Source organism: Orbicella faveolata, unplaced genomic scaffold, assembly GCF_042242905.1.
Source record: "Orbicella faveolata isolate gen_17 unplaced genomic scaffold, um_ofav_v1 contig_46, whole genome shotgun sequence".
Taxonomy (NCBI): Eukaryota; Metazoa; Cnidaria; class Anthozoa; order Scleractinia; family Merulinidae; genus Orbicella; species Orbicella faveolata.
In genome coordinates, this window is record NW_028301576.1 from 17,854,563 (window position 1) to 17,882,002 (window position 27,440).

Genomic DNA, 27,440 nt, shown 5'->3' on the forward strand with positions numbered 1-27,440 from the left:
ACAGCAAGCATTCTTGCAGCTTGGAATGCATAAAGATTGAGGCAAGTACAATTGATTGGTGAGAAGAGGGAATGCTTGCCAGTAGACTACACTATTCTGAAAAATGCCCACTGACTTTTCATGGTTGAATTCATTCGGAGATTGGCAGCCAGTCAAGAGATTAACAGGTGTAAATTTTATTCCTGTTGCTAACTCGAAGTGAATTTTCAAATCCCTCTACAATGTAAGTCATTTTCTTTATAAATACAACCTTAAAATTTTAACTGTTTAAACGGGCATTGCATGTAATGTTTTCCATACACCAGGTCCAAATTCCTTGGGACAGTTTATTGTGCTATTCCCTTTCAGTATTCAGTAATGATTTTTTTGCAGCTTGATCAGAAACTAAATCGCTTATGCTAATGAGGTAAATGTTGTGAACCCTATAGATTGGTTGCAAAGCATCCGAGATAATTAACAATTTGTCTAAAGAATAGTAACTTGTTGCCATTATGTGCTGCAGTAGCCCACCACACTTTGTTTTATTCTCTTTAGCTGTGATGTGATTTACACTGTTGGCAAAGTATCTTTCCAGTTTTGCTCTTTCTCTGTGATAAACGTTAATGAAGTGCATACCACTTTATTCCCTTATTGCCAATCATTTGTTTTAATTTCGTGATAACTTGGACCTTTCTGGATTTATTGCATAGTGAGTTGTGGAGGTTCTCCTTTATGGCTGGTTTGCAGTGTCACACCATCAAAAATAAAGATCATAACCATTCAATAAATTGAGTCAAGAAGCTGGGATATGAAAGATGATTGATATACAAACAACCTCACCAAGATTTAGGTCTGTGCAGTTTTTCATTCTCCCGTTATTTGGAGAAGTGTTTCACAAATTTATAGAGCTTTGTATGGAGTCATGTTTGTGCCCCTCGGAGGGACACAAACATGGCGGCCGTAAGGTAACAGAAACATCTGTCATTGAGTTTTGCCATTGAAACGAAAAGTTATTACACTAGAGCTGCGACACATTGAAATTAATCCTTTTTCTAGGGCAACAAGTGTTTAGTTAGCAAAAACTTGTGTAATAACTCATCTTTTTTGACTACTTGAGAGCCTTATCAGGCCGCCATTTTAATGTCACGCAACGCATAACCTTGGAAATTCAAACCTGCTTTATTACATAATGAGAACCCTGTCAAGCTTAAACGTTGCAAAACATCAAGTTATTGAAGGGTCTTACATCTGATGAAACTAAAACCTTCAGAAGTATTGGTAATTTCTTATTTTGGAAAATGATGACATCAAATGAAAAGTGGCAATACCTGTACACACAGATAGAGAGCTATTTGACACCATATTCTTAAGTGATTTTATTGCCAGTTCGTTTTTTTTTTTTTGTGCCATCAATGTCAACGCTGAGTGTGTGACACAAATCTAGTGGGAGGAGTGGACCCGAAGACATGCTTTACAACAAGGCCAAACAATGTCCAACTCCCAACAGTGTTGAAGTTACGTAAGGCTACTGTCATCAGCTATTTGTACATCAGTTACTCTTTTTGTAACTCGTAAATCTGGAATAGAATCAATAAAAATACATACAGTTAACCTTTAATTATTCACATATTTTTCAATTTTTCTGTGGAAGAGAGATTCCTTACCTAAAAATTGTAAGTTTGGCTTTAAGGCCAAAGCAAACAAAACAAATGAAAACAAAATTATTTGCGCAAAGTACATGTATCTTCAAAATTTTTCAAAGTGGTTATCATTGAAGGACCAAAATTCAAAATTCACCTATGGTAGACTTAAATCTGTAGACTGTATTTAGTTCACGTACCTGTATATAGGAATCAGAAAGAGTTATCACTTGGGGCAGAATCTCTTTGACATGTAGATCTTGGAGTTCGTACCACTTGTTAGCTCCCTGAAATGTACAAACAATTAAGTCAAGTTCTAGCCCACTCCTTGTCTCACAACATCTGTGCCTCACAAAGTAGAGGAAATGTTAGTAAAATGTCAGAGTGCCACCGTAGAGAATACAGAATAAAATTAATAGGAATATTGCATTTTGAACCACAGACAGGAACTTACTTTATGCAGGATGTGAACTTTAAAATTTCCAGCACCTGTATAAATGGGAAAAAAAATGCAATACTTCTATGAATGCTGATCTGGGACAGCCATCATGGAAACTCTTAAAAACCTGTGTTGTCAAGCAAGAGTTGTAGTAGCAACAGTTTGCTGCTCAAGTAGCAAATGGCCTAGAGATTGTTTATTATAATAAGCAGTAGGTGGCCTAATGGCTTGTCTCCTTCGCAGCTGCTTGATCGAAGTCACATGAAGCTACCCATCCCCGTGCTGCTGCTTCAAACCAGCATATATGTACATTCCTTTCTTGAAATACACCAATCACAGTTCCACTTCCATTTACTCTTGGAGGTTCAGGCCAAAACTTTCTACCAATCAATGGCCAGCCAGGGTTTTTCCAGGAAAGAAAATATCAAGAAGGCAAACTACTGTACGCTGTGATTGATGCAGCATATACAGTAACTATGTGCTATTTGGTCCAAGTAAAAACATGGTAAAGAATGGAAAAGGAATATATGTCGGTTTGAAGCAGTTGCATGGAGGCAGGGAGCATTGTGTGAATTCAGCCCATGCAGCCACAAAGGAGACCAAAGGTCTAATGGCCAGTGTATTGCACTTTTGAATCAAGTGGTCCAAGTTTGAGCCCCATGTACATTCCCATTCAACTTTATTTCACCTTGAACTTTACAGTAGCTAAATAAGTATGTAATCTAATAACTTCGAGGTGAAACAAATTAAATTAAGAAAACAAAAGGAAAAGAACAGGAGAAATCACTTCAAAAAATGCTTCTTTAACCCCTCAGTGCCTATATGATGTACTCAGTACATTATAATTATTCTCAGATATAGTTCTGTACACTAACTGAATTTAGGTATAATTGCCGGTGGGCCTGACTGGCCACTATTTTTGTTCCCACAGGCAGTAAGACCAAACAGTATTTACAAACTAAAGTAAGTACATAGTAAGAGGAAAGTGCATCAGCTTACCTTTGCCTGGTTCTCCTTCATGACAAATGTTTGCAATAAGATCATACTGAGTGTGAGGATGTGCATCCTGTATGGCAGGATCTGACACCAGGTACTCTGCCATGTCCACCCCCCTGGAAATAACAATCAATAGGTCAATAAGTACTTTATTATTATTTGTTATGAAGAAAACACACCGGCAGGTGATGGGAAGGTCGTATGAATGACGACCACAAGAGCTCTATAAAATAGGCAAAATAATAAGATATGCTCTACTTACTTGACCGGAAAATTTACGACGGTGGGGTTTTTCTCCACAAAGAACATATTTTTTGTAAACCTCTGCATAAAAAATTAAAGAGATTAAGTTACTACAAACTAATATGGATACTGACATCCACAGTGTAAATTAGTTCCCCCTCCACAAGCTAGATAAGCTACAGAGAAGAAACATGTGGTGAAGGGTTGGCTGTGTTGGTAAGTGAAAACTTTTTTGTGGATGCAAGGGTGTCTTCTCATTGAAGGTTTGACTCTATCAGGACCTCCCCCCCCCCCCCCCCCCCCCCCACTCACACACACACAATAGAAAAATCTACACTTAACTCTCCTCATGATGAGCACCTCTAACACTAATAACAATCTCAGGCTGCCTGCTAATTCTACCGGTATTAGTGGATGGACAGAAGAAGATTACTCTACAAACCTTGACACACATAATGAGAAAACGTGGTAATCTTGTGAGCTCAAATTTCTTGACAAAGGTTTCCTTGTACGTTTTATATTCCTAAAACAAGAGGTCAGTATTGGCATCAGTTAAGTGTAAAACTTAGTTGTCTGCAGATCTTACTCTAGTATTTTCACATATTATTTGAGAAACAATTCTAATATAGCTAAGGTTGTACTCTGTGTACAAGGTTGATCAAAACTTGATCAGCAAGCTCAAAGTTCTGCTACTTAGTGAATTTCATTTAGTGCATCAAAACGTTTATCAAATGCCCACAAGTTGGTGAAACAGTAAGATGTGACTGTCCAGCCTCACCCAGATGATAACAACTAATAATGTTTAATTTATGTACATGTATTTGATAAGTTATTTAATTGCAGAGGAAACAATATCCCTATTCAGTTGATAAGTTATTAATTGCAAAGAAGACCAAACTCTTACACATAAGCTTCTCCTTTGTTTCTTTAAGAGTTAAATTAAAGTAATAAAGGTGAGCATGTGTTATTTAACAACTGATAATAGACTACAAGACTGAATAAAAGGTGATGAAGGGGTAAGACAGTTACTCCCCATATAGCATATAGTAAGCGCAGTGATTTCTGTACAAAAACAACCGAGGGTCAATAATCCCCACTACAGCTTGCACAAGTTAAGTTAGTAAGTAGTTTATTGTATGGCACTCGGGCCATGCTTGCTGGATTTTGAAAACAAAACAAAAAAGGCTAATGACCATTTCTACGGTCATATGGCAAAATCCTGACCAAGAAAGAAACAATCAGAATGCTCGGATTGACCTCAAGACTACCTTGCCATATAATAATACTGTTTATTGTAACACCCCACTTAATCAAGTACACATAGTACTCAAATGTGATGTTGTGCTATATTACTGCATGAGACCAATTTAAAGGGTCATCTGTTGTTCTACTACTTAATATTCTTGACGAATGACTTGACACAAAGAGGAAGCACTCTTTGTGTCAATGACTTGACACAAAGAAGAAGGATGTTGTATATTAAATATATTAATGTGGTTATCGTAGGATATTGAATCCTGCATAATGTCTTAACATTTGGTATTTTGAATTGCCCAAGGAGATAACCAAAGTATTGTACAATTTGTTAAATTGCCATGCCCAAATTCGCAATTAGCCAATCAGAAGCTATGTCTACTGTCCTGATATCCTACAATATTACGTCACTGACCTGATATGGCTACAATATCATGCTCACTTGGCCAAATTTGGGTACGGCAAATACCTAATTGTACCTTTTTGGTATGCTTCAGTGGCATTTATATTAGGCTTGTTTGGTCTTGCCAAGGGTATTTTGGCCCGACTACGTCTTGCTAAAATGTGAACCATGGCTTGACCAAACTTGCCTGATATGCCACCAAAGCATACCAAAAAGGTACAATTAGATATAAATATACAGGGATACACTGACTAAAATTATCTACTGTATAACAACTTGTGCACTGCAAGAGAATTTTATTGTTGTTGAACAAACCTTTTCTGTTTTCCCATCAAACTTGCTTAACAGTTGAAATAAAGGCACCTGATAGAAACCAAAATATTTCTGTTACTGGTTAGCCCAACAGTAACAGTCTAACACCAGACAATCAAATGAACTTTATGAAATGGACATACAACTCTTTTATATAAGTTCTAATATGGCTGGTCACATTTGGTTACTTTTTTAAAACTGACAGAGTATCAAGACATGTTTTACATGAAGTTCATAATCACTTATCTGTAGATAAATGGTACAATCAGCTATCATTTAATACCAAAATATTGTTTTTTTTCCCTGAAGAGGCATACAGCTACATTATGACTGTTTTAGAAATATTGCACAGTTGTCTGAAAAAGAAAAGGAGATCTTCAAGAATGGCCAATTTTCTGAACAAACCCAAGCTACATGTACTAAATGTACAAAATGATGACACAGGATTTTATAACACAGTTTCAATATAACAAGAAGTACAGCAAAATGCTTGTGCCTAATATTTCCCCCAAGAATTCTTTTGTGCAATAATCACTTGCTTGCATGCTTCATCACAGAACAAGCCTTTACTATTTTGTTAAAACAAACCTGAGGAATAATGTTCTGTTGGTATTCATCCTAGGAAGGAAAAAAAGAAAACATATCAACTTAACTTTGTAAGATTGCACATTAATACCAGTAGTAGTCCCATTTATGAAACTCCGATGAAAATCGGCACTTTTAATTTTATACTGGGTTTGTTTTCAGCAGTGGGGCAACTGGAGTTCACAGTAACTGTTGGGTAAAACTTTTTGAACTGAACTTCTTTATAAGTTAGATAGTCAAACAAGGCAGACAAAGTGATCCAAACAGCCAGTAAATTTGCCCAGTGCTCAGCCGTAAATGAAACCCCTGCAAGGATACAGGTACAATCAAACCCCTTTATGCAAACACCAAAGGGGCAGATCTGAGTGTCCTTATTACAGAAGTGGCTGTATTATATAGGAAGAGATTATACAAATTCTGGTTTCTCTGGGACTAAGTTAACTGTCTGTAACATAAAGGTGTCATTATTATGAACCAATATGTCCATAAGGAGAGGTTTGACTTTATCAAGAACTGTGCTCCACCAGCTTAAACCTGGACATAAACACACTGCCAACCTTGTAGTTACATGCATGAAGCAGTTGTGTGTTACCTTGTATAAAGGTGATGGTGGAATATCCAACATCAGGTACATGTATGGAGAGGCACTTGTTTTCTCTAAACAGAGAAATAAAAAATGTTGATTTAAACTATTATGCTGGAAATAAACTTTGTATTTTTTTCATTTGTGAACCATTTTATTCCTAATGTTGTAACACTTGATAGAGATCTGTGGGAAAAGAACCTTTTCATTTACTTACAGAATAAACAAAGTTGGTAGCTCATCATATTTTGAGGTACATTTTTTTCTGCACATGCTTACCAAAAGAACCATCATTATATAGTTTATACTTTATTGAATATTAGTTTTTGGACATGGCCTGTGGCTTAATCAAAAAAACACTTTAAAAGAAAAGATATCATCTTAGTTCAGTAATATTTATTACAGAATGAAATATAAAACATGTACCGTGTTTCTATCAAGTTATGGAAACACGAGTGAAAGTTTGGGAGAAGGAGAAATGCTGTGGGAACACGAGCCGACAGGTGAGTGTTTACAGAGCTTCTTCAAGTTCTCCCAAACTTTCAAGAGTGTTTCTATAACTTGATAGAAACACAGAAAACATGTTTTGTATTTCCTTTAAAAAATACCGCGATGAAAAAAGGAAAAACAGCTTGTTTACGATGATCATCAAATTCTCTTTGCTCATGCCATCATTACATCAACAGCTTGTGCTAGTTCTGTGTTTCTATCGAGCTATAGAAACACAGTTTTAAACCAGTCAGCACACGTATTTGCTTTCAATTTGGTTATTTTCTAAACATAGATATCTCATCTGGAACTATTAAGTGTTAAATAATATAATTATATGGCCTTCAATTGCTTACCCAAGACCTAAAGTGACTTTGAGTAGCTCCTTAACTGCTGATATTTATTTTGTCAATTTGTTTTCTCATTTAAATGCTGCTATAGGTCATTAACAAAGAAAAGGAAACTTCAACCATGTGTCATACTGTTCTAAGTCACAATGGAAAATTGAAAACATGAGCTCCAATATGATTAAAATTCATTTGGTTAATGTTTCTAAATATGCTTTATGACTGAGATTTAATGGGCACAGAAAACACAGCTTCCTATGTTTCACGTTGTGATAAAAAAAAAAAATGAATTTAATAAACCATTCAAAGTGTAGCAGAATCTAAACTGTGTTACTATTTAGGATAGAAAATTGTTCTTCTAAAATTCATGCATGTCATGCTTGCCTTTATATTCCTCTTCATCCAACACCTTTTTAACATCTTCTTCATTCTGGAATAAACACAAGTAAAAGGTTAACAGACAAAGAAATTATTGACTACATTGTTAAATAAATATACAACTGCAAAATGGAACCCCGCCTTACGGCCACCCCATTAATGCGGCCACCTCATTATTACAACCACTTTATTCTGGCCCGAACAAAAACTCAGTCAGTCATTTTCTTATTTAAAGAACCCTTATAATACAGCCACCTCATCATTATAGCCAGATTTTGGTGACTGGATTAACGGGGCTCCCCTGTACTAAAAAAAAAATTTTATTAATTTTTCTGTTTATTGGTCACAAACCTCAGCTTGAGGAAGTTTCCGAGCAGTAACCCTCATCTTGCCTTGAAAAGTTTTGTAAATGACACCTTCAGGTTAAATGAAAAAACAAAAAAATTACACTATTGTAAGATTTTAAGTAATTTTGTCTCATTAAAGAAAGACTAATTTATTATAAAATAAACCATATCATGTACAAAATAAATACAACTTACTGCTTGTTGCCTTTTTTGTTCCACCAAGAGTTGTGTGGAGAGAATTCAAAAACCAAGACAAAAATTCAACAGGGTCACCTAATAAATAATGTCCAGTATATGATTGATCAATTTAACAGAGAGCACAACATATCCACTGGCACTGCTGAATTCCCATGAGAATATGCCAGCACAAAAAAATTAAGTTATTTAATATTGTTTACTATGTTTTTGCTATATGAAATGACACACATAATAAGCCTTGGGTTTATTATTTTTTAACTGGCATTTTTGGCAGGCTTGTTTTGGGTGGACTTCTCCTTTCATCAAGGGTGGAGGGTTTATTATTGCTAAAATTCTGTAAACACAATGGTAGTTGAAAGAGAAAACACAAGATCTATCATTAATAGCCTGTGGTAGGCAGACATCAACAGTCTCCTAAATAATTAACTGTAATGAATGGCACTAAACCCCAAAACAATCCACGTTAGGGTCACATGAGATTTTTGTATGACACAATGACAAGCTGCACTTGATACTAAAATAGTCAATTGCAACAAAGTTGTACCTTACAGAATGCCAATCTTTTCCTTGTGTTAATTTAGAGAATTAGACAGTTCAAAACGGTTCAAAGAAAACCCATCTTTTGTCTTGCCCGACAGGCAAGCTGTACTATGATATACATTTGCTGGCAGCCGGCAGCCAGCATATGACTGCTAAGGTTAGCAACTTTAGGCTATTTCTATTTGGGAAGGAACTCGAGCCTGTTCAGGCTGCATTTAATGAGCATATTGTTTCCACTCTATCCACATGTATGTTACGATTAGGCAAAATTAACCGCATTAAGCATATTTTTGATAACTGCACCTTGATTATTATTGGAAATGTCCTTACCTAGTTTTTCGTAAATTGAGCAATACCACTCAAGCTAATCAGGACAAGCCCCAAGCAGTACAGAATTTTGCTTGTCACATTTTGTGCAGCGCTAAAAAATTCAATCACATAACTCCTTTGCTAAAAGACGCACTGGCTGTCAATTAGGTAACAACTTTATTTCTGTTTTGCTGTTCTGGTTTTTAAGTGCATGACAGGATGTGCTACAGAGTATTTGACATCTAAGTTCCTCAGAAGTTCCACTGCCTAACAAGGTCTACTTGGAACTCTCAACTTTTGAACATACCACTCTTCTGCACTGCTAGCAGCCAAAGGAACTTTTCAATATAGAGCAACCTCTCTGTGGAATGAGTTGCAGCCTGCATGCAAACTTAGCCCATCCATGATGAATTCAAGCCCCTACTCAGGCGAAAGCTTCTTAATGACTGTTTTATTTATGCTTTTATTGAAACTTTGTCTTCTTTTTATGTTATCATTGTCATGTTTTTTAGCTTTCTGCATTTTTTAAATTTTGTAATGTAACTTTGACTCCAAAAAGCCCCATGGGGATGAATGAGCCAATAAAGTATGTATGTATGTATGAAAGTCAGTCTCTTTTTACCATGATCAATTTAAAATTAAATCACTAACCAATATTAATAATTTCATGTACTTCTGTAATTCTAATTTCTACAAAACTTCCCCAAAGAGGCTCACTTTTCCTTTGAGCAAGCAAAGGATCAAAACCACTGGCCTGCCTACAATATCCACCAGACCAAGGTTATCAGACAAAATTGTCACTGCAGAAGAATAATGCCAATAACTTTAATTCCTATCCCCTGACTCTTTGTCAGTGTAATAACATTACAAATAGATTTCTATTTTCTGAAGGATTAAAAATAGCGAGAAATGTTGTTATGCAAGGGACCCAAAGGAAAACATTTTTTTTGATATACAATATCAACTGAACTGCAACAGGAACTGTCTTTAAACAAACTAAACTCAGAAAAGAAAAAAAATTTTGACATTCACCTTGTTCAGTAAACTGGAATCTCTTTTTGCTGCATAGAACTACAGCCTATAAAGAAGAGAAAATTAACCATAAAAGCTCAACAAGCACAAAAAAGTCACTATCAAGGAGGCCATCCACATCAGATGCCAACATCCAACTTAAATAGAGATGGCGGCTACAAACTACCCACCATTTTCAATCACTTGTTGTCACAAGACTGAATATACATGAAGCCATCTGACAAAGTGGAGTTCACTTTGCTGAAGTTTATTTACAATCACTATTATTCCATTAGATAAAGAATAACACTACTTCAAAAGAATAACTGCATTAAACAGAGAAATTATTAATAAACATTTCTGCTCATTAACAGTTGTACATTTAACCATTTGCAATATTAATTTACCTGTAACATCTCGTGAGGGCTGACATGAGCCTTAAAGTTACGTGGATTCCAAATCTTTCTAATTAGTTCCCCAAACCTGTTGACTGCATGTAACAGGAAAACAAGAAAGCACATAATCATTAACAGCAAAATCATTGACAAAATTATAAAATTAATAAATAAACTGGACAAGGGGTACCTAGAATATTGTGGAATTCGGAAACTTTTGATTTAACTTTTTCATTCAAGTTGCAGTCTCAGATGTCAAGCAACGGTCTCGGCATCTCAGCGAGTATCAGATTTTAACATTTGTCATCAGGCCTTGTTGACTGACAGTGAACTATTTGTACCTTGTGGGGAGTGGGTCACTGGGTTGTGTTGTCAGGCAAGACATAAATTAAAGTGTCTGTCTCCACCCAGGGGTATAAAATGGGTCCTGGTCAAATGTTACAGCAACTTGACCAAACATAGTCAGGCAGATAGGCTATTACCCCATCTAGGCGGAGTAGCAATCCCCAGTGAAAAACCTTACAAGATCTTTGAGGATCTTAAAAACTAAATGTCCTTAGAGATAAGGATCTCTCAAGGAGTCTGAAAGGGTCTGAAATATCTTGCAAGGATCCTCAAACAAAAGATCTTGTTATTTTTGCAAGGATTTATTTCTTCAAAGAGCTTCCACGCAGGATTTTTGAGCCAACTCTTTGAAGATCCTTGATGATCTTTAAACCTCTTGGACAAGAAAGATCTTGGAAGATCCTTGGAAGAATTGTAAAAATCCTAAAAGACCCTACAGATTCTTTCAAGACCAGGGTTTTTGATGATCTTAATTAAGAACAAGATTCTCTACAGACCCTGATGGATCTCTGAGGATCCTTGAATAACTTCCAAGCACTTCATGCTACAGAAAGGAAAGTTGATTAGCACCGCCAATGAGTCATCTGGCTCTACTCCTGACTATAAATAAACTGACCTTGTCTTAGACTATAGGATGAATATGATATTAATTCCCATACCTAGTGGAAACATGATATCCCCAGGAGGGCGTTTGATGTTTTGGTAGTTTTCTTCTCTAAGAAAAAAATCACGGATAGGAGGAATGAATGCCAATGCCTAAGGAAAGAACAAAAGATTTCAAGAAAGCATGAATTAGTTGTTCCAGATTCCCAAAATATTAATTCTCATTACTGAAGTCAGGTGTATCTGTCAAGGTCTGTTCTGAGAATTTCGAAGTACATCAAACTCTGGGGATGGGGGACTCCCATATAAAAAGGACAGGGGTGCTCATCTGAAATTTTGAAAAGAGCTCCTAAGGGTTACCAAGACCCTGCTTTGTTGAATTGGCGAGGCTTTGATTTTTTTTTCCACCTCTAACAGGTACCAATTCTAAAACAACACAATCATTATCTCCTATCAAAATTTTTTCGGCTCAGTACCCTAAAAGGTGCTGCAAAAGCTTCCACTGTGGACCTTTTAAGGCTGAACACCCTAAGAGGTACCACGTCACTGACACAAGTTACTCAAAAGGTCTGAGTAGAATTTACAAATTATGGAATTTCTCAAACCTGGAAGGGAAACAGAAATCTGAAAATTGGGCAGGAGTTAAAGATATTGGGAGTAATTAATTACAGTATAGCAAATCCAAGGGAAACACTTTTTGGATCAAATTATTGAGAGATATGGAAATTGAGGTTTGAGAAATCAGGTTTCCACTGTTATGTATGACCTTCTGCACACCTGCTGTATGTTTTAGCTCCTATCAATGCTAAGAATAAACAAAAAGTCAGGCATTACATATTAAATTATATACAAACTATTATTAATAAAGTTACACATTTCGTCACCTGCAATACTACATTCAAGTAATCATTTGCCTTGATGTTATTCAGTCCAACAATACCTAAAAATGAAAAGAGTTCAATCTGTAGGTACTCTGACCATAAGACAAAGAACAATTTGCATCACTGAAATGTAAGTCCTCCTAAGTAATGACTTGATAGTGATCTTTATTTACAAATACCAATGAATGATAAATGCAACATTGTCATGTCTCGGCAGATATATCATGCAATGCATTTTTAACCAATGATGAAGGACATCATCAATTAAATTAATTGAAGGTTTTAGCTACCACATCAAATAGTAGCTAAAAACTTTCCTTACCAGGCAAATAGGTTGTCCCATCAAAGGCTCTTGACAGCTTTGCTGATTTATCCAACTGGGAGATGTCATCTTTGGTGAATGTGGGATTTAACACATACTGCATAAAACAGAACAAAGAGTAAGGTTACCATATACACCTTTAGGGAGATTTTCAGCCTGGAAGATACAATGTACAATGCCTCAAGAATACATCTGTTCACAGATATCCCAGGTGGGTACATGTAGGTAAAGTCTGCATACGAGCCAAGTGGCCCATCAGGCCAGAGCTTATCCCAGTTTCTGTAGCATGAATTGACTAGGAGTATTTCTACTCCCCCTGGATGGGATGCTAGTCCATCGCAGGGTTACCCCCAGCATTAAGTTCACCGGTACCCATTTATACACCTGGGTGGAGAGAGGCACTCTGACTGTGACAGTTCAGTGTCTTGCCCATGAAGAACGCAACACAATGTCCCCGTCCAGGGCTCAAACACGGACCACTCACTCTGGAGTTGAATGCACTAACCATGAGGCCACTGCGCCTCCCACACAGATATCCCAAACCTTATATTATTAAATTTAAGTTGGCTAGCAGGCGATACTCAATAAATATTACAAGTCCATATTTTCATGAACCTACAAATTCTCTATGGCTCCTGTATGCAAGTTACATCTTAATCATGCCTCTCAGAAACTCTAGTTCAAAAAGACTTTTTGTTGATTATGATGCTTTCAATAAAGTTGCCATCAAAGCTGCCAAAGGGTTCTCCAATAATGATTCTGGCAGAAAGATTTGCATTTAATTTGAAGTTCATAAAGCAAGAGTAACAAATTTAAATAATTGGCCAACAGACTGTTTTTGAACTATCTACTAATAGGCTACTCATGGTCTGCCAACAGATAGCTGACAACTGAAAACATGAAAAATTTGTTTTAATTCATAGATACTAAGGACTTGACGACAACTTAACAACAGCGACTTGAGAGACTTTCTAATAACCAATCAAAACTACGCAGTGCTCTGAGCCCATTAAACAATTAAACAGTCTTCATCAAATAAGTTTACACAAATTTCATGTGCTTTGTCTTCTCTCAGTTTCAACGCAAATATCAATGGCTTAAGTGCAAATCAAGAGTAAATGATTGAGTCTGTATTGATGTGAAGTTTATATGAAATAATTCATATATGAACTGTGGTAGTAGATGAAAGTGAAGAATGATCATCGCAGTAAATTTTCCAATTTAAGCAATTGGAAAATCTGAGTGAGTCTGTATTGGCCTTATAATAATGTCAGTGGTACAAATCACCTAGAAAACATGATTTTAATGTTAGTATTAAAAATAATCGGCAATTATAAGTGAAAGTTATATTAACAAAGTTGTTCACCTTTATGTCATCTAAAGAAGAGTCAATAACTTCATAGTTATCAGGAAGACAGTAAAACTGAAAAAAAAAACATCATCACAATAATTATTGTAGAATTTCAATTAAAGAACAATGACTAAGAGAAACTAAACTGAAAGCAAAACTTCTGACTGCAAGCAAAGCTAAATTCAAACTGGCAAGTCTCAATAATCAGGACATAAAAATCAAATGCTTTTCTTTTTATTTAATAATATTATACCCCCAATTTTTACCATGTGTAGTAAATCTGTAACATTGTGAGTGAGAAAAATATCAAGTGTCTCATTGTAAAGAATATTCTTGGCATGGGGATGTGGCTCAACACACTAATGAGCATTATTATTAATGTTCATAGCAGCAACTTTGTTGGCAGTATCATTATGCAATTTATTTATGTAATTTACAATAGCCTTGTAAGTATGAGTGCAAACACACATTAAGTGTAAATGCAAACTCAAGGTGAACCCATTTTGTTCCATGTGCTTGGCTTTTTCATTTCTCAGTATGACTGGATTCTGTGCCCTTACTGCTGCCTTGGTAACAGGTGGTGAGTGGTACCTAAAACTTCATGGGTCTCAGAAGCTTTTGATCTGATCTCAAAATCTCAAAATCCTTTATGACAAGTCACTAAGTCTTGTTTTTCTTTGTTTCTAAGTTCTCTCTCAGAGTTCAAAATTATTAAAGTCACTGTCTAGGATTTTCAAACATGTTTCTCACTGTCTTCCAAGTTGGGAGTCTGAGATTTTACCACTCACCACCTTTCTTTTACTAATGAACGTTACCTTCAATGTGCGGAGATTTAAGAAAACATGATGATCAACTTGTACACTGTGTGTATAGGCATGAGAGCGACGACCACGACCTAAAAACGCAAAAATAAAGCTTACGACATTACCATTATTAGACTGATCAGTTTGACACTTCTGTGACTCAAATCAAAGTCATTATCCTTACCTTGAAAGTACTTTCCACAAACCAAGCAGGCATATACATTGATGTGAGATAATGAAACAGAACACAGCTTCTCAAAATCAAAGTCCAGCACATGCCTGTTGGAAAATCAAATGTGTTACATTATTATTATTTTGCTCACTCTATATTACTTTTAGTCTTATCTTTAGCCCATCAAAAGATTGTTCTTTCCAATGTAGGCAGCATTCAGCTGCATGGTTTGGGAGTTAAGAAAATATTGAAGTCTACTTGACTCCAACTTTGGTATTACTATGCTTGAGAGTGAAAACAGACGACTTTTTTCTTTTAAGTGTGATTATGAAGTTGAAAACTGGTGGCGAACTCAGTTGAAATCTCTGTGAGAATTTGGGTGCAAAATCACATGGTATGAACTTGATTGGGTGTGAAACCTCCACAGCTCTTGAACAGCAGCTCCATTTATATCAAAACGTGTGTTACTTTATTTACTAACCACAAAATTTGCTCAAGAGAGCGACTGCTTTAAAGCTGACGTCTTGTTTTTTTTGGTCCAAGAGTATCAACTGTTTACAGGAATCAAATAACTACTCAGTTCCATATACCTGTCTATGGTGTCAAGATATGGACAATGCCTACTCTGATATGCACTGTGTTCTGCAAGAAATACAAAAATCATATTTTCACTTACGTGTAGCTTGTCCAACAGTTTGAGAGGACAAACAGATCAATCACCACTTACTTATTGCAAGAAGAGCAGTTTTCTTTTGAGAGTCAAAAAGTAATTGGTTTTGCATTAACTACACTACGCAACTGGCTTAAAAAATTCATGCCACTTTTCCATCCAATCAAAAGTAAAACCAAAACCAATCATGACTCGCTCACACTCATTTTCCTGTGCTTCACATCAGCTACATAAAATTACTCGGGGTATTGATTGGTTCACCATATTGTCTGTGTTCTTTGTGATATTGGTCAGAGTGGTTACTTTGGTTTTAGACTATGAGTAGCCCCTGTTTCACTTAGTACGTCGAGCAAGGCCTTAAATAAACCGCAAGAAAAAAATGGCCACATGACCCCAGGAGTTTGCAAAGCCATTTTTTCTCACGGTTTTCTCGTGTCACACACGACAGACTAAGCGAAAGAGGGACTACTCATAGTCTGCTTTAGTTTTGGTTTCCTACCACTCATAGTCAGTTGAAAACCGCTCTAACATGAGATCGACGTGCAAAGTGAATATTGGATGAACATGAGGAGAGAATGGGCACTTGATCAAAAGCCACAAGACTTGTCTCAGACAGGCAAGTTTTTATGCAATATTCCAACGACCCATACGAACTCTTATACTTAACTTGAGTTTCCTGTGGTAAAACTTGTTTGGAGTAAATTTCTCGACAAATGGTTATCCTTATCATATGAAAGATAAAGACGGCTTGACCATGCTTTGTTCTGTCATAACACACTCAAGAGTATGGAAGTGACAAAAAAATGAAGAGGCGGAAGAAACGCCACTGCTCGTGTTTCCCCCTGCATTGTTTTAGTGCACTCATCTCTTCCTTTCGCGCTTCACAACAGAACAAGCCTTTTTAATTTGTTAATTATTTTATCATAGTTGACCTAAACAGAATACTGTACAAGCCATACCCATGCCTCTCAATTTGCAGCCACAGCATTGCTTTAGAATGAAGCAAAAACGTGCAAATACATCAAGTTAGCTTTTAATAAACTATTTTAACGGGTGGAAGTGGCTATTAGAAGTGAAATAAAGTATATAATAAGCTTGTGCCACTGTCGATCGAGCATGCATGTTTACGGTCGAGGAGACTGCACTAGAGGTATAATTGTGTTGATTTCGTTACTAAGACTAAATCTCTGTTAATTCCATTGTTACCTTCTTTTCTTCTAGCTTCTTCTTCTTCCTCATCGTCGCTGTAATTTTCGACAAGGGGTCTTTTTATTCCTCGAATTTCTATCTCGTCCTCTTCCGCCATTTTGAATTGGTTTGGTCCCAGGACCTCCGCTATGTCCAATGCAATGGCGCGAAACCTGGCGCGAACTGTGTTTCATTAGGCTGATTTAGCAAGAGAACGGGAACGTCACTTGACGACGGCGCGCGCAGTACAAATACCCAAATATGGTCAGATGACGACTGCAGGGCGCGCGGAATAACCTGGATTCTGATTAATTTGACCATATTTGGGTATTTGTACTGCGCGCGCCGTCGTCAAGTGACGTTCCCGTTCTCTTGCTAAATCAGCCTATTCACTTCCCATTCAGTCGTGTCTGTTATGTCCTAGTTTCAAAACCAGTCACAAAGTCTTATGTGGAGATTTAGATGCACGACGTCTTGCAAGTTGCGAATTCTTTCTGAACAATGCAAAAACTAAGGGAAAGGGTGAAGGTCTGTGGCCTTGAAATCCATATCGGAGACGAAATTCTCACTTTTCTAGGGAGTAGAAATATCGGTCAGACTCCGAACGTCACAATTACATTTAACAAAACGGGCAGCAATTTTTTTTTCCAGCTTCTCAACGGTCCGGAATCCTAAATACTTGAATCTGATTGGCTAATCGCGGGCGCTCCAGCTGTCCGAGTAAGGACCGCTCCAAAATTTTTAACTTTGGCAACTTTTCAAGCTTTTTGTTCCACCGTAAAACAACGTGAAATGGAAGCATTTGACACTTTGGCAACTTTTCAAGCTTTTTTTCTATCGCTTTTTGTGCCCGATATGTTAAACGCACACGTAATCCAGATTTCAATTGAACAGCTTTAATTAATCTCAACACAAAAAATTGCTTTCAAAGCAATACTGTAGAGAAAAAATAAATACGTTATATTTGCCACCCTCAGGACCTGAGTACAGCCCTCAACTTCGTTCCCAGGGTCTCTCATCTTGCCTCGCTGCTTAGAGGTCTGCTGATCGGACCGACCATCGGACCTGTTTAGGGAATTTTTTAAATAAATGAATTACTACCCAGAGATGATTTTTGTTCTAAGTAAGGTGTTTTGGTTGCTAAGCCTTTAGTTTATTTGGGGGGTTGTTACTTGCGTTGGAAAAACACAGCCGGGATACCTTTTGAAAGAATTGTCCGCCTGAAAAATCGTAGTTTCGCATTAGGTCTAGATCTTAGAGTATAAAAACGCTTTCTAAAGAAAGATGTGAAATTTTAAAAAAGGACAACGCTTTTCAGTTTTAAATACATGTTTCAACAGTAACGTCTGTCAACGGCAGTTACAAATTTATTAGTTGCCTGCTGCTAACAAGACCGTTTGGTAAAAGATATCACACTGAAAGGAAACGTTACGCGTATACTTGTATCCTGTGGGGAGTCCCGTATAAAAAACACGGGGTGCTCGTCGTACCTTTTAAGGGGTTGAAAGAGCAGTGTTGGTACCTCTTAGAGTGTCTAGCTTCAAAAGGTCCACAGCGAGAGCTTTCAGTACACTTTACATGGTATGGAGCAGATACACATATGGGTCCATATGACAGGAGCTATTTGACCATCAACTTTACGAGTAGAGGGTGTTCGAAACAATCGTGTTTATCGCTATTAAGAAGATTATGAAAGTGTCAGTCATGTGTTTTTTTTAGAATTGGTATCTCTTAGGGTTGAAAAAATTTCAAACCACGCCTTCAAAACAGGATCTTGGTACCTCTTAGGGCTTCATTTCAAAATTTCCGAAGGGTACCCCCGTCCTCTTTACATAGGAGTCTTTCCCGGCTGGGCTCATATACAGTCGACTCATCGATAATTGGAGAGGGAGGGTATATTCATAGAATGTCGTTATCGCGAGTTGTGATCATGTACGGAATAAATCCTTCGGCCCGAATACATTTAATGTTCACTGATAAGAATAATAAACTCAACATTTCCTGTGTGAAACCCTCACGCTAAATTTGGACATCAGTCGATCTGCTTGTTTTATAGTCTACTATTGTCGTTTCGCCTGTTAGCCAGTTCGTCTACACTGTAAGTCCTTTGCCCAGAACTGAAAGTTCAAAGAAAGATGTGCTTAAAAGTTCGCTTTCTCTGACCGAGGGAAAAAAAGGGCAACATTGTTGGCACAACGAAACTGAATCACAAAGAACATGTTCATTTCTCTTCCCGGACTCGTTCCGTTTCTCGTTCCCGACCACTCGTAGTCTAGGCGAAATGACCGAAGTTCTTTATGCTCACGTCACAATCTCGTTCCCAGAGTCTTCGTTCCCTTTGACCAGCGTTCGGAAAACGAGAGCTCTGGGAACAACCATTTCAGGAATCTTTCAGGAATGCACCATAGATGCAGACTGCCCAGAGCTCTCGTTTTCCGACCGCTGATCAAGGGGAACGAAGACTCAGGGAACGAGATTGCTCACTTCAGTGATGTTGCACATGCGCAAACGGTGAAACTATCTCTCAAACAGTCAAACATCTCAGTAGTCTACGAGCAGGCTCTTCGCGGGGAAAGACAGAAAGGAAGAGCGAAGAGCCCCGCGAAAAGCCAGCTCGAGGGCTAACATCTCTGCGCATCAGCGCTTCATGTTCGTTTCCTCTACCCCATCTCGTCCCACCCCATTCCTCCCCCGTTATACCAGGCGGCAAGGACTACACAGGAAGGTAACATTCAATTTATTGTTATTCAAATCTAACACAAATTAAGACGAAACGCATATGCGCATTTCATAAATTAAGCTTTATTTTTAAATTTCGCTTTAACAGCAACGGTAATTTAATATTTACACAATATATTAATGAGTATTTAAAATAATTATATTTTTGAACCTTAAAAACCGACACGATAAATTTCAACACCGCAAACAACAATATAAGCAAACTGGTTGCGTGACGGTAATTTTACAATTCTCAAAAGATACCGAAAACCCATTTTGCAGTAATTTGCACAACCATTGACAAGTCTAGTGATCTGACGTGTACTTTCCGTTTAAAAGCATTCCCTTGATCTCAACCAATTCTATCAAAATATCATTCAAAGACGTTCATTACGACATAACTGCACCGCCTTCTTTTCCGGGGGGCACGGTTTGCGCCCCGTTTGCGACCGACTTCAACTCGTGCGCGTCCACTTGTTCTCGGCTTTGCCTGCGTTCTTTCGCCTCCGCCAGCTTGCGTTCATTGTCCGCCTTCCTCAAAGATTCCACTTGCTCTTGCAGGAAGTGAATCACGCGCTCGCGCTCAAAAGATTTCGCAAAATCCAGCGCCGTTTTGCCGTGCTCTGATTTCAGCTTGACAGAGACACCCTTCTTGACAAGCAGCTTGACCAACGCCTCGAACCCATTGAGCGCGGCGTTCATAAGCGTGCTTTTTCCTTCCTTGTCCATGGTATGCACGTTCGCTCCATGATGGATCAGCACCTTAGCAACGTTCGCGTTACCGCTGACAGCAGCGACTCTCATAAGAGGCGTCCAGCCTACGAAAAAAGTACCAAATTAACACGGTAAAAAGTCCTATAACAGTAGCAACTACGCCAGGTCGACTATACTAGGAGGACTTCTCGGGAGATTAGGGCGGAGGACACATTACCCAAATCCGTGGCGGATCGAGCGTCCTCGTAAGGAGATTTTCTCCACTCTTCGGGCATTAGCTATTTTGCCAATTAGAGGAAGGAGGGCGGACCCCACAAGGTCCGACATTGAAAAATAAAGTGTCAGAAGCCTCTTAGAATGTCTGGGAACGATATACTAAATGAATGCTCCATACAAATTGTCTTGCAAAACTTAACGTATATTTAACATCACATAAAAACAAAATGCTTGATTACACTGACTGATCAAACAAATTGTTGCGAAACGAATCGCGCACCGTCTCGTTATTGCTGTGACAAGTATAAGTTAGTGATACTTCCAGCCATATCAGAGACTGCTGTGTTTGTTACACTGGGCAAATAGGCCAATATTTTAAGATGGCTCTGAGGCTTTCATGACAAACTTCTACATTTGCTGGTGTTCCCTTTGTGTCGTCTTGTTAATTGAGGGGCAAAAGAAACTTTCAAAAATTTGCAATTTTGTCCTGAAAGCCTCGGAGCAATGTTAGAATACTGACACGTTGAACGTGGCCGACACTGATGAACATTGTCCTTGTATGTACACCATTCTCTCACCTGAGGTTTCGTCTTTAATGTCCACCCTACAGCCATCTTGAAGCATCCAGCGGATCATGTCCAAATTAGCTCCATCTACCGCCCAGTGAAGCGCTGTCGAACCTGTCTTGTCAAGCAATTCCCAGTTGGCACCATGTTGTCTTAACAACTGCGCAACATCAACATTACCTGTCGAGTTTGAAAAAAATAAAGTAAAAAATCAAAATTAATGGCAATCCCCAAATTTCAGACTGATCTGTATGGCAGATCTGGAACAATAACATTGTCTCGAGGAGCCTTAATTACTTTCAAATTATTACACTGCAACCCCGCCTTACGGTAATTTTGTTAAAATGGTCACCTTCTTATGGCCATTTACATTTACTTAAAATTATACATTTTCTTATGAGAAAACCCTGTTAATGCGACCAACCAGTCAATACGGCCAACGGCCACATCCTCAAATCCCAACCTGTATAATCTTTTATAATTTTAACCCCGTTTATACGGTTACTCAAACCAGCTATGTTCATCTTTCCATTGTTAATGTTTTACAACCTGATACAAGTTTAAAAGTATATCTGCAATCTGGATGCTTATTAAGGAACAGTTTTTTAGATGTGCAATTGTAATAACCATCTGTTAAGACACCAGTCAATTTAGACCAGTCATTTTCATGGCTTGTTGGTGACCGTATTTATGAGTCACTGCTGCTGTATTGGGTGGCGGCCCCATGCCCCACTGGGGGCAACAAGGATCAAGGATTGATAATGATGATGATGATGATGACGCAGTATTGGGTAGAGCCATAGGCTCTCGACACATGAAAAGCAGTGTAAGTTCTCTTGGCTGGGATTCTAGGCAATCACAGGTTACCCATTTATACTGCCATGGCCAGAGGAAAAAAGACTACCAATTGACCTGAGAAGGAAGCCATCATCAGCGCTGTCTTTCCACTGCTGCTTTGAAAGTTCACATCTGCACCGTTATCCAGTAAGACTCTTGCAACTTCCACATACCCCCGTTGGGCTAGAGTTGAAACAGAAAAATTACAATCTGTCAGCACTGCCCAGATGGAGATACATGTAACTAATTTTACACAGTAGGTAAAATAGGGTTCACATCATTTGAATGCATTACTTAGTAGACCACTTTGTTCCATGGGGCACCTCATACCCCTTAGGGTTTCTTTAATAATTTAAATGTGGCTGCATATCATACAGGCAAAGTGAGACTCTAACCAATGCAGCCAGCGGTTTTTTCCTTGACGGTACATGACCTGTGGGGCAGCCCTCAGGGGATTTGCAGGGCTCTTGTGTTTCACCGCACTACATGTGCAGTTCAGTTACCTGATCATTGCAGATCATTTGCACAGCTCATGCTAGTGAATCTTTGCAGATTCTTGCTCCCCTGTTAAGTATTTGGTCAGGTAAGTTATTTCCACTGATATCTTTCAGAGTGATGGTGCCGGTTAGCAGCCACTTCTTGAGATGGTTCCTGCTTCCAGGGTTGCCATGGAAACTTCCCTTCAGCATATGGAATTTTGCACCCTGCTAATCTTTTAGGCGCCGGTTCCCAAGCACATCTATTTGTGATGGGTTTTTATAGGGTGGGGTAGTTTAACACTTGTCAAACCTCCAACCCTGGAGGAAAAGGGGTTGTCATTTGTCTGGCATCCCACTCTTGATTAACCCCCTCCCCTCCTCCCCTGGGGCCCATTTCTCAAAAGCCCCAGAAACTTTTAGGGCCTGCAGAGCCATTTTTAATTAATCTGTATCTAAAGACAGAGAGGTGTATACGCCTGAAACTCCTTGTATGAAGAGAACCTCTGTTCATATTAAGAATATGTGAACAAAACTGCTCTGAAATCATAAGGTTTGAGATTTTGCTATGGCTTCCCGGGTGTGGAAACTTTTCGGCGCCTTTGAGAAACAGGCCTCTGGAATCAGTTGAATGAACAACCGGTGTGTTTTTCATAAAACATATTTTTCCCCCCCACATTTCCTTGACCTTCTGTTCTTTTCTGGAACAATATCTTCTTTAGTAAGTAAGTTAGTGAGTAAGTAAGTAAAGTGTTTATCTAACAAGGGTAACACAAAATAGTATGTACTAATAAACTAGAGGCCCTCTTACAGGATAATAAATAAATACATCATCTAAAGAACAGACCCCTCCCTCCTGTCCAAACACAATCACCAAAAACATGTGACCTGTCAGCTAACTGCAGACCAGCAAACAGTCTAGTATATAGAATCAGCCTGCTGTAGGCCGTCAGCTGATAAACGCACAAAGATCAAAACGGCTCTCACCTGGCTTTGTCAAAACATACTATTATCAAACATATAATTGTTATTAATAACTGTTCTCAAGCTCTTTTAAGTGGAATACTTCTGACAGCAAATTAAGATGTAAACAAAAAGAAGTGAAATTGAGTACAAACCTGCTATCATGAGTGGAGACAAACCAAACTTGTCTGGTGAATCAACAGCTTGCCAGCTCAATCCTGTAGTACAAACAATCTTCACTTACTGATAGTGATAGCATGTACCAACTGGTAAATTACATTTGTACTGTAAATAACAATGTTTTTCAGCAAGAAATCTTTCGACTTGAGAAAACAAGATCCTGTCTAAGAACTTAATACCACAGTAAATTCTCAGCAGACACCAACCATACAAGAATCTTTTTAGCAAACTTGGAAAAATGTAGGTTCTTATACGCAGATTTTTACTGACTGTTCAGTAGTGCAATTAACCTCTGGATTATCTGGAAGTGTGGGTCAGTAAAGGAAAATGTACACTCAATTTGGTTTAATTTTACCTTAGTTTACCAAAAGCAAAAACTTTAATAAGTCTTACAAACCACAGGCAATAAGAGGGCTGTTTTGCTTGATGCTGAAACAACTGATTATGAAGCTTACCTGGTAAGATATTCTTGACAGTTTCCACATCTCCCTTAGTTACAGCTCTTTGAAGGTCTTCACTGGTTTGTGGCTTCTTTGTGGTTGATACAGTCACCACTGCACTCCACGCACTTGAGCCAAAATCATTCATACATTTCAGTCTGTAACGGTACTGTGTGCGAGACTCCAGACCTTCAAAAACATTCCTGGCAAACAAGACAAGTCAAAGACAAAATGTTTTTTGTTTCTCAGTTGATAGACTATATATTCTTCTCTATAATAAGTTTGAACTGTTCAATTCATCATACACTATTTAATTATTTAAGGTGACTGTCAACAGTTTCCAGCACTTTCCAAAGTTATACTTTGGTGCAGGATCAATACGACCACTCTTAGCTTTATTGACTGATGTTAAAATATTGGTATAATTTTCACAAATACCCAATTGTTGCTGAACAAGTTGCGGTTATCTTTGTTGTATAATAGGATACTATAGCAACAATACAGCCTGTAAAAGACACCATAAATTTTTGCTTACTTTTAACTGAAAAACAAGATGATACCCACTTTCTTATCATCAAATTGTGATAAGCATGTTAAGTTAGAACTCTTTGCAAAGTTTTAAAATAATTGTGTGGCAGGCATTCTGAGTGATTTCAAATTTTTCAAAATTCAAGGTGGCTCTGAATATAATGCCTTCCAGAGAAACTTCTTAAACTTTGGAAAGATTTTTATCTTATCATGCTTTTCACAAACATTCCACAATAATTAATGTTTCTGTTGGAAAAGTTTGCAACCAAAATAAGTGCCATAAAGAAAAGTCAAATTTCTCTTCAAAATTTGAAAGATAACAAAATTTGCAGGTTTAGTGTGTGTATCTGAGGCCCAGTTCATCTCATTTGTTTATGCTTACATACATACATTTTTATTCACATTCATCATACTTGCAAACAGGCATGCTTGTGAAACCTCTGTCCAGTTTATAATTGGTCATCAAGAATATCATCTGGTGTGGAGTGAGATGATGTCACCAGTGTTACAAAAACCATTCTCAGTCAATGCTGGTTTTGGCTAGTTTACAAGTCCATGGGTTAAAAATACTATGTTGGCCTTAAAATTAAAAGAGAAATGGCACTGCTCACAAGTGGAACTTGCTGTTAAAAAAATAGTTTAGTTTGCCCATCAAGGTTTCACTGCGTTAAGTACAATTAATACGAACAGAACTAGAAAGCAGAGCTTACGATGTACTGTAGCCTGAGTAAACGTTGCCAAATCCTTTAGACTTTGGACCCAGCTCTTCTTCCTGAATACAATAACGTGCTCTGCTGTCACCCTGGCCTTGTTCAACAGCTTCAGGTGCCTTCCAGTACAGCTCTATACTGTTGTGTGTTACCTTGCCCACGACTGGTGGGTCAGGGCGAGGAGGGACTGACATGACTGCCCTGTTAACATGGAAAATATAAATTTTACTAACAATTATCACAGCACAAAAATAAGTCCCTTTTAATATAATATTTAAAATCTCAAACACAAAACTCCCTCTGATTAAACACTACCTTTTTACAAAGAGGTAATAATATTTTCAAATTTTCAGCTCCTCTGAAAAAAATCTGAACAGATAAACTGTAGTTAACAGCAAAGTATCTCCAAATCAACTGTGTAATTATATTGGAGTTTTCAAAGGATATTCATGTTATATAAATCAATGGAGCTAAATATCCTGGTGTGTCGCTCATTTGAACAAGGAGGCCATTGTATTCCTTTGTTTAAGAATCATTGTTCAGCTGTGAACAGGTATTCAATATAAACAATATATTGTTATATATCTATCTCTGTCAGTCTACTATTGCTTGCAATTCTCTGTTATCTAAGATCTTATCAAAATGTTAGAAAAATTGAAGTGCAGGTGACAGCCACTGACATAAGATAGAAAGACTTTGCAATGTTTGCATGGCAACACTATATAACTTTGCAAAACGGCATTTTGGAAGAACACCTTTGCAAAAAAATCCATTACAGTTAGTGATACTGTTTCAAAATTTTTTTCTAGATAATTATTGCTACGCACTCACTGAGAAGCTTGTTGATCTGAAATATTATGATCATAACTTTAAAATGTGTTGTCAGTACCCACCACTATTTAGTCCATAACTATCAAAATTTAATTTATGTTACAGTCAAGAGGATAAGTATTTACATAATCACAAAAATCTAAATCCTCATCAAAGAAAAACAAGGTCTCATTTTATCCTAATGTGGATCTTAACGTAATTTAATTCTGTTCTTCAGTACTCTTTGCTACATCACACATTGCGAGTGCGTTTTTGGGCAAATCACAACATTCAAATTCACATTTTCATGTGTTTTTTTCAAGAACAGGCTACTGGGCTTAGTATAAAAATACACATTGCTGGAGCTCATGAGCGAAATTAATAAAAATTTAATTAAGTTATGTCTTATAATACGTTTTTGAAACAAAGAGAAATGAGCATTTAGAGCGTGACCATCAAACAAACTGGAATTTTGCACAAGTTATAACGATGTAATTGTTAAATTTTTCATAAACACAACTTTAGGCCCTTTACACTAACGAACCTCGCTGTGATAGAACGACAAATTAATTTTTCCAACTTTCTTCCCCAACACAAGCTTATCAGCAACATGACACTCAACATGCTATAAATATTACATAGTACAGAACAACAAGATATAACAAAGACAACAATGGGAGAATGACCTGACAATGTTGTGCGAATTTCGTTGTTTATTAAACCTGATTAAACGAAAATTACAACCTGCTCTAGCAACAACTACAACTTACGAATCCTAATAGAGATCACTTTACAAATTTAAATTAATGATGTTTAGATTTGAAACAGAGACAAAATCTTCATAAATATAAGCTTACAAGCTTAAACTTATACGCTTACGTAGTATACAGGGCTCTCCAACTGAAGAAGGTACGCTCCATAACCTTAATATACAATATCGCTTGCAAAACGAGCTATATTTTCCCGCATTACTCTATAAAAATCAGATGTTTCCAGATCAAAGATCAACTACTCGGGATTTTCCGAGAAGTAAGCCAATATGGAAAAAGAAATGCGGGATAAACCACAAGCACACGCGTTTTAGCACGATTTAGACAATATTTCGCTTTTAATTTTGCACTTCAAATAAGCTAATTTGCGTACTGCACAACTTACCTCGATGTTTACAAAAGCAATATTTTTCTTGTCTTTTCGGACCTTTTGCAGGTGATAAATGCGGTCTTAGGACAGAGTTGTGACCTTCATTTGCTATCAATTACATCTTGAATACACTTTACACTTCATCAAACCAAAGCTAAGGATCGTTTCCAAGGGGCCAAAGAGATTAAACTTGACTAACGGGAGATCCCTCCGTCAACTTTGGCAGACGGTTCATTTTAATTTTGGTTTTTGAATAAAGAACAGTGAAATGTTCTATGAAGCCTACCTACAGGTCAAAACTATTCGCTGAATTATTTTCAACATAAATTTTCAGATAGTCGATGGTAGATTGAATAATA

The 27,440-nt window shown here is 37.5% G+C and overlaps 2 protein-coding genes across 3 annotated transcripts; both read right to left on the reverse strand.

Moving 5' to 3' along the window:
• Positions 1-1,139: 1,139 nt before the first annotated feature.
• Positions 1,140-17,085, reverse strand: LOC110040427 (ubiquitin carboxyl-terminal hydrolase 39-like). Its single transcript, XM_089277000.1, has 22 exons — positions 16,802-17,085; positions 15,516-15,567; positions 14,938-15,032; positions 14,766-14,845; positions 13,966-14,022; positions 12,600-12,696; positions 12,281-12,336; positions 11,453-11,549; positions 10,461-10,543; positions 10,075-10,120; positions 8,191-8,268; positions 8,000-8,064; positions 7,655-7,700; positions 6,444-6,508; positions 5,855-5,884; positions 5,270-5,317; positions 3,740-3,820; positions 3,317-3,378; positions 3,058-3,170; positions 2,074-2,108; positions 1,820-1,906; positions 1,140-1,556 (listed from the first exon to the last, which is right to left on the reverse strand). Exons 1-22 carry the CDS (start codon positions 16,899-16,901, stop codon positions 1,533-1,535), a joined length of 1,497 nt encoding a protein of 498 aa, XP_089133126.1. The 5' UTR covers positions 16,902-17,085; the 3' UTR covers positions 1,140-1,532.
• A 2,478-nt stretch (positions 17,086-19,563) lies between these two features.
• LOC110040404 (fibronectin type 3 and ankyrin repeat domains protein 1-like) lies at positions 19,564-27,295 on the reverse strand. Of its 2 annotated transcripts, none has more exons than XM_020745637.2 (7): positions 27,097-27,295; positions 25,132-25,332; positions 23,909-24,096; positions 23,429-23,491; positions 21,910-22,017; positions 21,010-21,177; positions 19,564-20,319 (listed from the first exon to the last, which is right to left on the reverse strand). In XM_020745637.2, the coding sequence occupies exons 2-7, from the start codon at positions 25,323-25,325 to the stop codon at positions 19,892-19,894; spliced, it is 1,149 nt and encodes a 382-aa protein (XP_020601296.2). In that variant the 5' UTR covers positions 25,326-25,332; positions 27,097-27,295; the 3' UTR covers positions 19,564-19,891. The 2 variants fall into 2 exon arrangements, with proteins under 2 accessions (XP_020601296.2, XP_020601295.2); XM_020745636.2 differs by lacking the exon at positions 27,097-27,295 and adding an exon at positions 26,821-26,972.
• Between the last annotated feature and the right edge of the window lie 145 nt (positions 27,296-27,440).